This window comes from Pomacea canaliculata, linkage group LG14 (assembly GCF_003073045.1).
Source record: "Pomacea canaliculata isolate SZHN2017 linkage group LG14, ASM307304v1, whole genome shotgun sequence".
Classification (NCBI taxonomy): Eukaryota; Metazoa; Mollusca; class Gastropoda; order Architaenioglossa; family Ampullariidae; genus Pomacea; species Pomacea canaliculata.
This window is the reverse complement of record NC_037603.1, coordinates 636927-652909: the sequence shown is the minus strand read 5'-3', so window position 1 is coordinate 652909 and position 15983 is coordinate 636927. Positions and strand designations below refer to the sequence as shown.

At 45.2% G+C, this 15983-nt stretch overlaps 2 protein-coding genes across 2 annotated transcripts in view; both read right to left on the bottom strand.

Annotated features, from left to right (window-relative positions):
• Positions 1 to 15983, bottom strand: part of LOC112555478 — a 46122-nt gene that overhangs the window by 24995 nt on the left and 5144 nt on the right. The window lies entirely within an intron of this gene.
• LOC112555477 lies at positions 5701 to 14804 on the bottom strand. The gene is made up of 4 exons (XM_025223911.1): positions 13914 to 14804; positions 11536 to 11741; positions 7689 to 7744; positions 5701 to 5717 (listed from the first exon to the last, which is right to left on the bottom strand). Exons 1-4 carry the CDS (start codon positions 14802 to 14804, stop codon positions 5701 to 5703), a joined length of 1170 nt encoding a protein of 389 aa, XP_025079696.1.

Below are 15983 nucleotides of genomic sequence, written 5' to 3'. Positions count from 1 at the left end.
CACGTGTTTCTGAAGGTGAAGGGACATTGCCGGTAGTGTCCCAGTCTTCGACTTCAGGTGACGTGGCAAGAATATGAATATAGTTCTCTCTCTCCCTGTCTCTCTCTCTCACACGAACATACACAAGCACTCTATCTATTTTTTTTTTAATTGTATTGTCCACACGAAGCCATCAATTTAACGGGAAAACCTTGAGATGAGAACAATCATGAAATGACAGCAAATGTACAAGAACATAAATGGCAGACAAAGTAGATACAGGGGAAGAGAGAGCGCGCGTGCGAGCATGCACTTCCTTACAGTACGGGTTGCAATAAATGTTCAGAGACGTCGCTGTCATAATTCTGTCTATCCTGTATGTCTCTGGGATGAAACACAAGGATTCTTTTGTATCGTCTTAATCCGCGAATACTCAGAGGGCGCTAAGTGTAGCGTGGTGAAGACTTAGGCCCGAAATATTTTCTTCATTTGCTCCATCGGACAAGAATCAAATCGAAATTGTCTTTTACAACAGGCAGTAGTCTTGTCAACAACAACAAAAAGCAACTATGAATTACGGATAGTCTCTTTAACTCAATATCGTGCGAAAATGAATACGTTTGAGCCTGCCTTCTTAAATTTTGCTTGAAATATATTATTAATTGAGAAAATTGAGATTTTTTTCTTGTACAATTTCGTGTTTGAAAATTTAAAATATTTCTACAAAAACAGACTTAATGTTAGAAATATTCGTGTAACATGACCACGGTTGTAGTCTTCCGCTTGTCGGCTTTGATAATCTTCTGCGCTCTACTTCTTTTTTGGAAAAGAATGGTCTTAGTAGCAGGTCTTTCTGCTACTTCAGTTTCTCTGGAAAACGATTCGCTAACAGTGTCCGAACTCAGCCCAAAGGACCTCGGCGATCAGACCACTCAAGCCAGCAACAGCTACGAAAGTCCGTCAGAGAAACGAACCTCGGCAAGTTATCTGCTCCTGTCAACGGAGAACCTGACAATGTGTCAGGACGCTCAGAGTGGTCTCGCTTTCACAACAGACGGCGCCATTATCCTCGTCGACCACAAGGTGGCACCAGGCAACGCTTCCGTGAGCAAGGACGAGCGTCAGTGTGCGATCAGAGTGACCGTTCCTGCTGGTCAGGTGGTTCACTTTCAGGCGGTGGAGATGGACATGCCGTGCGAAACGAGTTCCCTGCGCGTGGTGGACCAAAGCAACAGCGCCGTGCTGGTGTCCGCGTGCGGGGTCAGTAAGACGCTGCGTGACGTCTTCAGCTTCAGCCACCGCGTGACGATGGAGCTGAAGTATGTCGTGGTGACATCCTTCTCGCTGAGATGTGACGTCACGGGGGCGCAACCGTCTGCGAGGCCGCAGCTGGAAGTGCACTATATGTCGCCGACTAAAGGTAAGTGCGTTAGTTATCTTTAGGAATTTTAGCCTTATTAGCCTTAGCAGTTTAACCTGTTAAGCTTGTTTATGACCCGCAGACACTAAACCTTCACCCTGTGCTACCCTTTACCCCTTTTGAAAGGTTTCATCCAAACTCCCGGCTGGAACGACACGGCTTTGTATCCCGTCCTCATGGACAGCTGGATTGACCTCGAGGTACCCAAAGGTCACGTGACCATGCTCAGCGTCCATCACCTTGACATTGACGCCAAGTCCATCAAGTGTGACACGGACAAGCTGACCGTCTTCACGACATCCCCTGCGAAGACCCCGCTTTGGACTCTGTGCTACGTCTTCAGCCAAGACCCCGTCACGACCCAAACCTCCGAACTGCACGTGCGCTTCGTCAGCGACTTCCAGACCTCAGGCACTGGCTTCAGGCTCGTCTTCTCCTACCACCAGCCATCCACCTTGCCCAGAAAGATGCTGTGGAGCAAATGGAACTGTTCGGGAACGCACTGGCCGGACTTTCAGCAGCACTTCCCGTGCGACCTGGAATCGCAGTGTCTAGGGGGCGAGGACGAGCTGGACTGCCCGTACACTGCGAGGGACTGCGGCCTGGGAGCTGTCACTGCGAGTGGCAAATGCTACTTCTATGTCATCGCCAACCACTCGCTGACCTGGTACGATGCGTCCACCGACTGCTTGACACGTGGCGCCACCTTGGTCAGCCTCAACACCCCGGGGGAGTGGCGTGACGTCATGAGTCTACTTCAGCTGAGGCGCGGGTTGCGGGCGTACATTGGCCTGCAGTCTTCCACCTTCACGGAATCCCACTTGTAAGTTCGAATGTTTTATGTTTAATGTGTTTGATTTTCACCAAAACTCTTGTACACACGCGTGTATGTGTCCCAGGACCACTAGAGTCTTTAGTTTCTGAATGCCAGACATTTTTGTGTTTTAAAAATTTATACTATGGCATTGTAATTGTAAATGGTTGTTTTCAGCTTGCTGTTTTTGTACCTTTGTTTTGTTTTAAATTGTTGAAAACTATCGTCTGTCCTCTACTCTATTTAAACAACTCATATATAAGTCCCTGATGTAACAAGCAAACTTTTCTGCTATCTACTCAAATACTCATCTTCGTTCTCCCAATTTTGTTATCCCTTATGCACTTACAACTTATCAGGAAAACTTGCGGTTCGTTTGTAGTCCTGTAAGCACAGAGAAATTAAGCTTGCTTCTTTATGGGCAAGACTTTATAAATTCTTTGACTGTTAACTAGTATTGTCGTTTCTTTGACATAAAATGAAAAAAAAAAATATTAGCATAACTCAACACTACTCTCCCATTTTATGTGTATAATTTATAACCAGATAGCTTTACTACTTTCTTGTTATTTGTTTGCGCTCACATCTCACATACCTCTTCCACTATTTAACCCCTACTTCTATTCCTAATTCGATTTGTTTGAAGTTACAAGAGAAGCTGGCAGTGGGCGGACGGTACTATGGCCTACTTCGTCAAAATCTTCGGGATGACCAGAAGGCCTGCGTGCGCGACCCTTCGTCGCTTCGAAAATGAACTCGTCGTGGACCTCCCGACCCTCTGGCCAGGCGCCTGCGACGAGCAGGGATTCTTCCACTACATGTGCGAGGCCCAGGATGAGGCTGCTCTTCCGGTGCCTTTCGAGGACAAGTCATTTTTGGTTACCGGAAGTCCACTATCGGTAAGGCATGTTTCGAACGTCAATCTCCACCTGTGTCCCGAGGGTCACGTCACGCCAGATTTCCTGTCATGTGACTTGCGCAGCGACTGCTGGGGCACGGGCTATGCGTCTGCTTACACGTGCACGGCTCTGATGATGCCACTTCCGCCAATGTATGAGTGCGGGAACGAACTGGAGCGCGTGCCGTATACCCTAGTATGCGACCATCGGCGAGACTGCAGCGACGGAACGGATGAAGATTTTTGTGTGTTTCCGCCATGTACCCTGGACAAGCCAAGGAACTGTGGCAACCAGCAGGTAAGAGATGTCTTATACTTTTGGCGTATCAAGCGCAACAAGACCTTAAGAGTAAGCCTCATGGTTAATGCGAGTTATTGCAAAAGTGATAAATATAAACAGTTCAGTTGTAAAAAACCCAAGATTAATTAATGTAAGAACATCACTTGTAGTGTAAACATGCCATTTTCCGGTTAGCATTACCCTGTGTCCTTGCAGTGTATATCTCTCTACGAGTGGTGCGACGGCCAAGAACAGTGTGTGAACCAAGCCGACGAACAACTCTGCTACGGAGAGAAGATGGAGGACATCGCCAGCCTCCCCCCACCCGCCATTTTGGACTTTGCTTCCAACGGCACCTTTATTGTTCGGTCACTCAGCGTCGCCCAAAGCGCGAGCGGGAACGAGACCCAGTGTCCAGGGACGCATTTCCGGTGTCCGGGGAAGGTCGAGTACTACTTCCTCCCCATTTACCTCCGGTGTAACAAGGCGTTCGACTGCCCCGGCAGAGAAGACGAAGCGGACTGCGACACGTACGTGTGTCCAGGTCTTTATCGCTGCCGTGACTCCAACATCTGTTTGCAGGTGAGCGACGTGTGCGACAGCGTGTACCACTGTCCGCAGCGCGATGACGAACTGGCGTGTGCGGTCAACTGTCCCAAGGACTGCACATGCATCGGACTCGCTTTTTTCTGCTCTGATGCGGCCATGTTGGAGCCGTTTGCGGACTTGCGCTTCTTAAGGATACGTGGGGTGGGAGTCTCTCTGGGTTACTTACGATACAACTTGATGCTGGTTTATCTAGACCTTGCACAGTGCGGTCTCACTCACCTGGACGCTGTTCGTCTCCCCAATCTTCAGATCCTGGACCTGAGCCAAAACTTGCTGACATCAGTAAGCGGAGAGTTCCTGACGAGTCTGCAGAATCTGCGACAGCTCTTCCTCAGCAACAACCCCCTTATCTACCCCTTCTTCTCCGGTCTCTTCTCTCACAGTCTTCATATCCTTGACCTCTCCGGCGTACAGGTCACTGAACTTAGCTCTAACACGTTGGCCGGCTTTCCTCACCTGCGTCATCTGAACTTCTCCAACAGCGGGGTGGAATTCGTGTTAGGAGAAGGCTTCAAGCCGTTCAAAGAACTTCGTTTGTTGGACATGCGTGGTTGCCCAGTCATCGCCTTTCCGCCAGACATGTTCTCGGGGCTGGTCAGACTGCAGACCGTCTTTGTCGACAACTTTAAGTTGTGTTGTCCGGCTATCCTACCCGCGGATTTTAACGTCCAAAACTGTCAGGCTCCCTCCGATCATCTCTCCTCCTGCGATGCCCTCCTTCGCTCGCCCCTCTACCGAGTGTTTCTGGCATCCTTCGCCACGCTGGCCCTCGTGGGCAATCTGTCTGCCCTCGCCTACCGACTGCTTCTTCGCAAGGCGAAGAACGATCTTGGTTACGATGTCTTCGTCACCAACCTGTGCGTATCGGACTTCCTCATGGGCCTGTACCTGTCGGTGGTGGGGGTAGCCGACCGCGTCTACATGGGAGAGTACTTCCGGCACGAGTCCGATTGGAAGGCGGGTATCGTCTGCAAATTCGCTGGTTTCACCTCGTTCCTCTCAAGCGAGGTGTCGGCTCTGCTTGTCTGCCTCATCACCCTCGACCGCGTCCTCGTGCTCCGTTTCCCGTTCAGCACTCTGCGGTTCCGGAAGCGATCTGCGCAGATCGCGTGCGCCGTGGCCTGGCTGGCGGGTGCTCTACTGGCTCTCCTCCCCCTTCTTCCGGTCACATCTCACTGGCAGTTCTACGCCCGGACGGGCATGTGCGTTCCACTGCCTGTCACGCGGAATAACTCCTCCGTCTACGACTACACCTTCGGTGTCCTGATAGTCCTAAACTTCTTTCTCTTCTTCGCCATTGCTGCCGGACAAGCCGCCATCTTTTGGTCAGTTCGGGTCAACAGCATGTCCGCTACAGACACCACCAAGAAGGGAACCGATCTGACTCTGGCACGCAGGCTCATAACGATCGCCATATTCGATTTCGCTTGTTGGTTTCCGATTGGTTTGATGGGGTTCATGACCTCCACTGGCGTACCGGTCGCCAGCGATGTACACGTCACCTTGGCTATCTTTGTTCTTCCCCTCAAGCCTGCCCTCAACCCCTTTATTTACACAATAAATGTTATCATGGAAAAGAGGAGGCAGGAAAAGGAAGAGCAGAGAAGAAAGATCTTACTGGCTCAAGCCAACATCAGAGATGCTGGCACCAGGTCTGTGCAACGATGAAACAAACATTGCAGAAATCCTCATTGACACTTTTATTCTGCATGCTGATCTGACAACATTTCAAAAATATTTCAGCAAAGAGATAAGTAACACACTCACAATCAGAAAAAAAAATTCACAAAACCATCCATATCACATTAAGTGCGAACCAAACTTCGACTGAAGCTTAGCGTTGGCAGTGATAGATGACTAAACTTTTGGCACATGCTGGGAAACAACGCAGAATGCACGTTGAAAATCAACTGTATTCTTAGTATATTCATCATGATACACAAGGTCCGTGAGCACAAAAATTTTGAATGAGGTGACAGGTGTGTCAGTGTCAGTGTCAGTCACCTTTTAGCGGCTAGTCGTCAGAGGAGACAATCACAAGTTGTGACGTACAGCGGGACATGAGGTCAAGTCGGGAAGAGGTAAAGTGGAACAGATCTAAATTATAAGATCTAAGTAAATCGACATCAGGCTCCTCCAGACAGACGACGACTTTTCTCTCCAGACCACGAACACGACGTCCACTCGCCACCCACACCACGTCGCTGCGGGCCGTGGCCACGTCCTCGATGTTATCATCCTTCATCAGTAGCACTGGGATACCCGCTTCTTCCAGTCCTGTGACCACACCCGACTGATCACTAACGTCATCCCAGTACAACACCAGCACGTCTCTCCACTGTAGACAGGATGGTGTTGTGCCGCCACTGGTAGAGGTCAATGTTGTAGATGTTGCTGTGCTTCTCCCTGTCAACATGGATATAAACAATAGCATCGTGACGTCATCAAGTAAACTGAGAGACACACGTCACTAACAGTCTTATTTACAAGACTGCTTCTCACCCGTTCGTTATTTATCACACAGGTAAGTGTTTAACTGTAAACAACGTTACACTACACAATACACACACCTACCTGTAACACCAACACGGAGACTGCGTAGGAAGCTGGCCACCTCACGACCGCACCTCACACAGTCACCTGGCAAGCGTTCTGAGTGACCCTGACCTCGGTGATACAGTCGTGTGACTGGCGGGCCGTCTGTGTGGTCGGACACACCTCGCTCTCTGTACGGCAGTACAACACGGTGTGTAGTGATCCCCACGTCCTGCTCGACTTCCCTGACGACGGCCGGAGGAGAGCGGAGTGGTCTGCTTAAATATTCCACTTGCAAGCCGGCAGGTGCGTTTCCATGGAAACAACTTGCCGCCCACAGATGGAGACGAGGAACTCGTGTCAGCAGCAACTCACACAAAGTCTGGAAGTTGTTGATTGTGTAGCCAAGACTGTAACATAGGATGTAGCTACACGCGTTACACTGTGTACTATTATTAATGTGTGATTCTGTTTGTGTATCATGTGCAATATCGTTACCAATGATGTCATCAAGTAAGTGATGTCATAATAATGACACGTGTTGCAACACAATCTGTGTAACAGCCGATGCTTCAAAACAAATCTATGTTGACAACACAACACCTCCATCAGATGTCACAACTGTTGAGAAACATCACCTGTTAAACACCAAATAGTTGTAATCCAGTAAATGCAGACAACATCTACCTGTGTGTCTATCATCACATCACACGCTGTACAACTCACCTGTAGTCACTCACTACTTCATCAGCGATGACGTACAACGACCCTCCGCTCGCCGCCTGTGACAAGTCGTTGACGGCCTTCTCCACGTCTTCATCGTCATCAATCTCATACTGCAGGAGGTGAGGCTGACCGGGTGATACACCTGCTGACTGTTGTGTCTTTACTGTCTGCAGCAACAGGTGATACAACATGCTGCACGCTGCACGACTCTGCCTCCACGTACTGAAAACGTAGACGTGGTGACCACATCGCAGCCACTGTATGGCCATCAGCAGCAGCACCACAGATTTACCTGTACCGGGCGGTCCGGTGACAAAGAGTGTGGGAGGCGCCGTGTGTAGCAGGTGAACTTGCTCCGGGAAGAGTGTTATTACAGCAGTGTAGCACTCTCCTGTCCACCACACGGCCTCACCCATGGTCTTGACACTCACACGTGGAGGACATGTGCATGGCACAGTCACTGTTGTCGCCGGACCACAGAACCTACAACAAACAAATGTTGGATACTTGACCTCAACTTACTATTAAATAAACATCAACTGCTTTGACGAACACTGTATACTGAACGATTTACATTATTTGCTACAAGTGGTTTGTAACAGTCAGTAATAACTTTTTCTGTGTTGACGTCCTCACGTACTTCTAAACAAAACCAAAAATTGGAAGTATTTACTAAATTCTGTTTCTCTCTCTCTGTCACTAACGGTCTACTGTCTACTAAGAGTAGTAGAGCTGTAGAGAATCTTCCTAAAATATTTAGAGTTAAACCTCGATTTCACGTTTCTCAAGTTACCGCCATAATAAACGTGACATAGAGGAAACACTTTATTTGCTTCAGGTGACATTCAGACATGGAGAAAGTATGACAGAAACCGCATGTCACAATCCTGTCTAAACATATTACGATGTCAAAGTCCAACAGGTGAGCAGCAAGGTTGTGACCGTGTGTACACAAGACTTTATGTCCCCGTGGGGATGAACTTATCCAAGGTGGCCTGTCCTGTGAGTTGTGCTCGTATTTACATCACGTGTTCCGCACGTTGCACGTGTCCCAACATGTCGCTGCCCCCAGGGGCCTGAAGACAAACTTCCCTCACGTGTCCAGCGCTGTGAGGGCTTCGGACACTTGTTGGTGGTGGACCTGTTGATTCTCAATAGTCGTCGTCACTTGCGGCCACAAAGTTCGTGACCCTTAAAATATCAATGTTAGTGTCCGAAACATTTCGCATGCCGAGATCATGTGGCTAAAAGAACTGCTCAAAGAGTTTCACAGGAGGATGTTGGCCTCAAGTGTGTCTCACATTATTCTCTGCTCTTGCGGCGGCCTGTCTGTCCATTCACTGCACATGTCCTTAGGAAGGCCGGACTTTCTCCTTTGTGCAGGACAGCGCAGGACAAGAACATTGAATGTTGTATGTGTTTTTCGTAGAATGGGCAGAACTTTTTTTATGTCTGCAGCGTACAATTTGTATTTGTAACTGAAAATTGTAGGATTTCTGGTAGCACAAAAGATTTGTTAATATTGTCTTCCACGTCTTTTCCAACCTTTTCTATCTCTAACTCTCTAGAAAAATCGGTAACAGTCGCTGGCAAGATCATCACCACCTTCATCTTCGTCTGACAGTTACCTGCCATCTGCTGGCAGCACACAGACAGTAGCTGCCGAGTATTCTCTATCCGCTATTTCGGAGAATTATGCATGCATACGACCTTCCAGCACGTTACGACCTTCACCCAGCAAGCACGTTAGGCCACTTCCGGTTTTGCTGTCTGCTGTGTATACTCATAGCATTCATCAAGCATGAGGGCTCTTACAAATAAATCAGCCAAAGTGGGGATGCAAAGCCCACAACAGAGCCTGCAACGGCAGAGACAGAGTCTGTAACAGCAGACAACCCTTCTGTTGAAGAGCAGCTCTCCTTGGCAAAAGAAGAGAATAAAGTTCTTCAAGAGAGGATACGACAATTAGAACATCATTACTGTATGCTTCAGCTGCTAAAGGCTCATTTGCAATTCCATCTTTCATGGCCTGTGTCATTCTTGTCTTGGAAGATTTAAGTCTTTTAGACAAGGCTTGGAGGTCTGAAGAATGATATTGAACTATTTAGAATTAAACAATGCTATCTTCTACTTGAGCCTATTAATTTCTTAAATTGTAAAAGGCACTCTGTCTGCATTGGCAGTAAGCATTGAAAACTGTACCAGTCACTGTATATGGTATAAAATCACAATGATCAATCTTTTGATTTACATCTAGTAAATTATAACAATATTGTTAAGAATACACTCAAAATTAAATAATTATGTACAATAATGTCTGGACAGCATAAATATATCAAATGCTGATATGAAGTAATAAGAAATGTGTTCCTGCATGCTCTAAATTTGGTGCTTTTATTATGATACTTTGTTTACTAATCTTGCTTTGGAATAGATAGTAAACGATGAAGCTTTATTTACTTGTGTGTGTTGTCTCATCATTTACTGCATTTTATTAAAATTATATTATTTCATCAACACATAAACAATACGCTGCATCAGCTACCAAAGAGGTCCATCTTTCACCATCATATAAATGCCATGAGTTCCTCTATCAATTAGAGGTATGTGTACTAAATATTCATGATTATCATTATAATATGTAACTTCATTGCAAGACTACACAAACAAAAAATTCTGCATTGGGAAAAGAATGATTATTATACTCTTTCTCTCCCCTCTATTAACTTATATTTTCACTATGCCTTTTCAATAATAATTTTAGCTTATTTTGGTGAGAAGAAAATGTAATCCGTCACTAACTTCAAGTGTGTGGGGAATTCCTGGTTTCGTATACGATCTGTAGCACCGAGATGCTGCTCGGCAACCATCGTCGTATGGATTCGGTTAACTATTTTTTTATGTAATAAATGTGCATAGTAAAACAGAAAAGCATCACAGGATCAGATACAAACAATAATATACCTCATATAAAAACAAAAGAAAGCATGTAAATACCTGGATAGATGCCAGTTTACTGAAAATGTTAACAATGCAAATTTTCACCTCCACTACTTAAAATTATTTTGCTATCTCATCAAGATCTACCTCAGTATATGCTATAATATATTTATATAAGAATAAACTTTTTTTTTTGCAATTATATTGTATAAGACTAATATAGTCAATCGCACATTTAGACAATAAGCTGCGATCACAATCGCACATTAACAGCCTGGCTTTTCTACTTACCCCGCACGTTGAATAAATATTTTTCGGAAAAATAGTTCTATCCACGATCATGGTCGCGTTTTGCCGGGCTTACGTCTGCGCATATCTTTTCGCGCACCTTATTACGAAAAGGTCTATTCCACTGTTCAAAAACATTGCCACTTCCTCCAGGAAAAAACACTTTCGTGGCATGTTTCAGTAAACAAATAAGATAAATAAGATGTCAGATCAACTCATTGTATGCACTCATCATCTCAATGTCCTATTGACAGTACGATGTGAGATAATACGATATCACCTTTGTTTCGTGTACTTGGAATGAACTTTAGCAAAACGGACAGGTGTATAGTGTGCTGACATGACATCAGTCTCTGTGTCTACAATCACTACACGTGTAGACGCTGTCACCTGTAGCCAATGTCACAAGATGTCTTCAAAGCCACAAACCAAAAGCTGCCGATGACACTGTACATGGCACATGGCAAACTCCTTACAATGACTACAACAGTCAACTCACAGGCTCCTTGTATGTGGCCCTCGTCACGTGATTGCTTCGGTACAGAGAGGTCTGTAATGAGAGGTCTGTCATCCTCTAGAGTCCAGACAGAACACTGGGAGACAAGGTTTCTATTATAGGGACTATAATGAACAGTAAATATTTAAGCTGGTGAGACAGACACTCACAAGGTGACGTGAGACTAGTAGACAGACATTCTTACATACTTTACTGTGTGAGACATGTTCAGTCTGTGTGTCTTTTGTGTCTTATAAACATGTTTATTTACAGCGCGTACACAAACAACATCTACTTAAGAAATAAAAAAAATAAATATCGGGTGGATGTCTCAAAGCTCAAGAGTGTTTAGTGACGACTAAGGTGAGACGGAGGAGGTTGTGGGAGGATGTGATGATAGTAGACCTAACATCTTGTCATCTCAATATCAATGTCAGTCTTCCACTGAATGTCACCACACGTGCATTTGATATCAACATGTTATTTTCACGTAAACACTCGTACAGTGTTAGTTGATGTTGTGATACTAATTGTACACAGTGTATCTTACCGTGCTACTAGTGTCTTGTACACGTGACGTGTCATGTGACTGTCAGGCCCAGACACAGTCACACGTCGTGTCCACCATTCGCCGAGTTTCTTTAACACGTGACTACTGACGTCACATGGGGTCTTGAGGTCACACCACTGATCACAGCACAGACACATGCCAGCGATGTCGGCGGGGTCAGTAGTTTTTAGACAGCAATGCAGGTCCTTTGACAAAAGTTTGTGAGATGACCAACTTTTCGAACAGGTGAGCAAAAGAGGAGGTCACTACAAGTTTTTAACATAACAGAGATAAAACTATTTATATTCCTTAACAACTCTCTGGATCTGAAGGTTAGATAGATTGCTTAAGTATATTTAAATGTAACTGTACATAAGATGTGTTGTATTGTAAATAGTGTAAGTATATCACACCTGTAAATGTAACATTTTAGTGATGTGTTCAATTAGATGTCTGCGGATCGTGCTTGATGGTGATGATGATGATGATGATTGATGATTGATGATTGATGATTGATGATTGATGATGATGATGATGATGATTTGTAATGCGCAGGTATCCATTCAGAGGAATGCTCATTGCGCAGAAAAAAAAGAAAAAGTAAAGCGAACAAATATATAAAACACCAAGAAAGTAAAAAATATAGACAGAAGTGTTTTGTGGTTGTTTAAGACTCGTTTGAAGGAAACAGATGGGTCTTCAGTCTTTTGCGAAACGTGGTTGGTAAGGTGATGGTGGAGAGTGACGATGGCAGAGCATTCCACAGCTTAGGTGCCGCATGTTTGAAGGCCCTGGCTCCAGTGCGCTTCTTGTTGGTGTCTTCCACTGCAGGGAGACAGAAGCGTGACTGGGAGCCTGAGCGCAGGCTACGTGACGGTTGGTAAGGAGGAACTATCTCTTGCAAATAGTCAGGAGCAGTTTTAGACATGCAGGACTAAGCTATTGAGCTTCGACAGGAATATGTGACCACATGCTACTCTCCTCTGCCGTTTTCCATACAAAAAGAGCCAACCATTTATTGCTTATTAACTAATGCAGATGATGCTGGTCATGAATGCTAACGGCAGCATCCAACTGAGAGCCACCCGGATCAGAGATCAGAACCGTGTCAACGCCACTTACCTAACTCTGTCCCGCCACACGGTGTGACTCGCGTGTCTTGCAGGGAATGATGGATGACAATCTTGGAACTCCCACAAAAAATATCAGACACAACAGGAAAAGAGCCACCAACGTGTACAGAACACATTGTCATGTCAAGTACGACGAATGCAATGACAGATTGAATGATCGACATTGAGAGTTGACAGTCGAGTGTGATGATTGTTCGGACACCTGGACAGATCCGTTAATCGATAGTTGTTCGGATCGGATCAGATGAGGATGGAATGGGAACAGGTAACCCATGCACGACCATAGCTCGCCCTAAATTACAGAAATACAAATGGAGGGCAACACCAACAGTGACTGCTGTCGTGTCCCTCACTAAGATAAGATAAGATAAGATAAGATAAGATTACTTTATTGTCCAGAAAAGGAGATTTGTCTTCCAGCATGCAAGCAGTCAGAGTAAAAATCAAAGACATCAAAGACATCAACAATAACATCAGCAATAAAAAATGAAAAATGACAGAAGTGAGCACACACACACCCACACACACACACGCCCTCATCAAGGACAATACATCAGTGGACAATAAGGGCTACACTGCATGTTGAGCGATACTCACGTGCTCTCACACACTCACACGCTCTGTCTCACGATCAGTTAACAACTTGCTGGTACATCCTAGCTAGGCCAGGTATGGCTGATGGTGAAGTATCGCTACATTCCACCTACATCCGGGTGCCTACTATGTCTGTACAGATGATACACTTACCAGCTAGGTCTGCACAGGTCAGTCAGATCCTTTGCACCAACACTTTCTCTCTTTACCCTCCTAATGATGTGCCAATGGCGAACAGTAAATTTCAACTTTCGATGCTGTCTGCGTTAATGACTGGATGTTGCCAAAGTTTCTCTCTCACTTCCGATATTTCATTGGGAAGCCGCTACTTATCTAACCCCAGTGCATCTACCCTGGTACCAGACATTTAAGATGCTTATCGGCAAGCGACTTAACAAACTAGTTTATGGCCACCTACTACACAAGCTAACTTTATTATCCAAGTAGCATAAAATGTTTTGTTTTTCTTTCTAGTCGTCTGCAAATATAAATCAATCAGTCCGACACCACTGACATCACTTTGCTAAATTCAAAAGCAGTACGAAAAGGAAAGCAAAACAGTTATAAAATAGATCCACTGTATGTACAATATTCAACATAATATCAAAACAATCGCATATATTCTTTTGAAAATAGGAGACTGATCCTTACCTCAGTGAGTTGTGAGTCGTGAGAGATGGCCTGCTGTACCTGGTCAGTCGTGAGGTTAGGGACGGCGATGGTCTTGGTGATGCGCAGACCGGGACAGACATCAGACACCAGGTGAGACAACATGGCCTCCGCTTTGTTCAGCTGTAACACGGCGTCTCTCAGCTTCTTTCTGATGGTCTTGACAATATCCTCCTGTGACATTTTAAGGTCGTTTGTCATGTCACCGAACGACATCACATTGCAGACGACAAGACCGTAATGTCGGTGAATAAGAAGCACATCAAATTTTCCCTGTTTCCAGTTCTGTGGCAAGTCAGGAGGCAGGCTGGAGGCTCGGGGTAACTGGGCAGCCGCCAGAGTAAAACAAGGTTCACTCAGATATTGTCCAAAGTCAAGCCGAGTGATTCCAACTAACACTTCTCCTGTCTTTTCTGACAAACTCTGAAGACATAAGAGAACTTGTTTCATGGCTGTGTCATCTCTAATGTCACTGTCCTGGGCTGTAGCAGGGTGAGAAATGGAAGTCTCAGCTGTTTCTGATGGAGTCATCACCGGCGTGTTGGAAGGTAATACAGCTTGATGTTGTGGTTCATGTGTTTTGGATGACTTCAGTAAAGATCCTATTTTTTTCAGAAGACCCCTTCGTTTATTAGCTTTTTCAGTTGGGGAGTCAAGAACCTTAACATCCTGACCAGCAATGGTCTGTCTAGTCATCGGCACGCGGTTGAAGTAGACAGGAGGCAGGAAGTAGGCGCGAGACTCGAGGTCAGGGAACACGGCCTCAACCCACTGGCGCCAGAATGTCTGAACTTCTTCTGCGAATGTTGCCTGTACGAAGAGGACCTCAGTTTGTCTGACTGCAGTAACTTCATTTGAGTTTATTTTTTCCATCTTTTTACTTAGTCGCATTTGTTTGGTGAGTAGAAAAAAAGTTTATGTCAAATTATGTTTGCTTACATTTCTATCCGTTTTTAAAATAGTATTACTTTATTCTGGTACTTGTTTTTTCCAAAATATAAGACTTGTCAAATTTGTTCAGTTTTCTGTTGTGTCATTTCGCTGTTTATAACGCTTATTGTTATTCACTCTATTTATAGTGATGCAGCAAAACCACTCATTATTAGTTATTATCATCGATTATTACTTGTTATCATTCAATGTTACTGCTAGTCACTCTTGCTGCCTGCTGTTGATTGCAGCCTCTACTGTTTAGTGTTGATAGCTGTTTGTAACTCTCTGATTATATTGTAGTCACTACTGCACTAACCTGACTACCAGTCATCTGCCTGATGCACCTGACGACCTCCTCGATCTGAGATGGGACACCGCGGATGATGACAATCTTCATACCTGGTACAGGTGACGGGTTGGGGTCAAAGTGTACATCAGCGCCTGTCTTCTTCTTGACCTCCTCCAGAGGACGCGCGTTCACTGTAAACAAACTTATTTGTCATCACTGTTCTGTGGGGACATCTTGACCTAGAACGGCTTACCTGTCAGTTACTGATTCTCTGACCACCTTTAAGCCCAAACTCAAAACATCTTTTGTGAACGACGATTTACCTGTGACCCTTTCCTGACCCTGATCGTGCACAAGGTGTGTCTGTAATTACATGTACTTGCTGTAAGAGTGTCTGTTGTACACGTGTGTGTTTGTGACTGTGTTGTACAAGTGTGCTTGTCTGTTGTAGCAAAGATTGGTTCGTGGTCTGTTGTTATTCTGTTTAGTAAATCACTTCTGTAAAGCACTCACAACATAGAAGTGTCAATGTGCTATATAAATGTTTGATCTATTTATTACCCTTTTCATCTCAAAAATTTTATACATCGTTATGATAATGAATTATCTCAGTTATCTCCACTCTCTAGAATTTGTTGTTACGGTGGTGAGAAGACGAACTGTCTTACAAACGAGGAGAGGACTTATCGTCTCGTGCAAGACCTACTCACATCGTTACAGACAGACACGTGTGACGCACCTTAAGCTCGTGTTTATCCACGTGATGCCCTAGCAACCGTTACAAGTATTGGGACGAATAAATAAATTTTTGCAATGAGTTCCACGTCTAC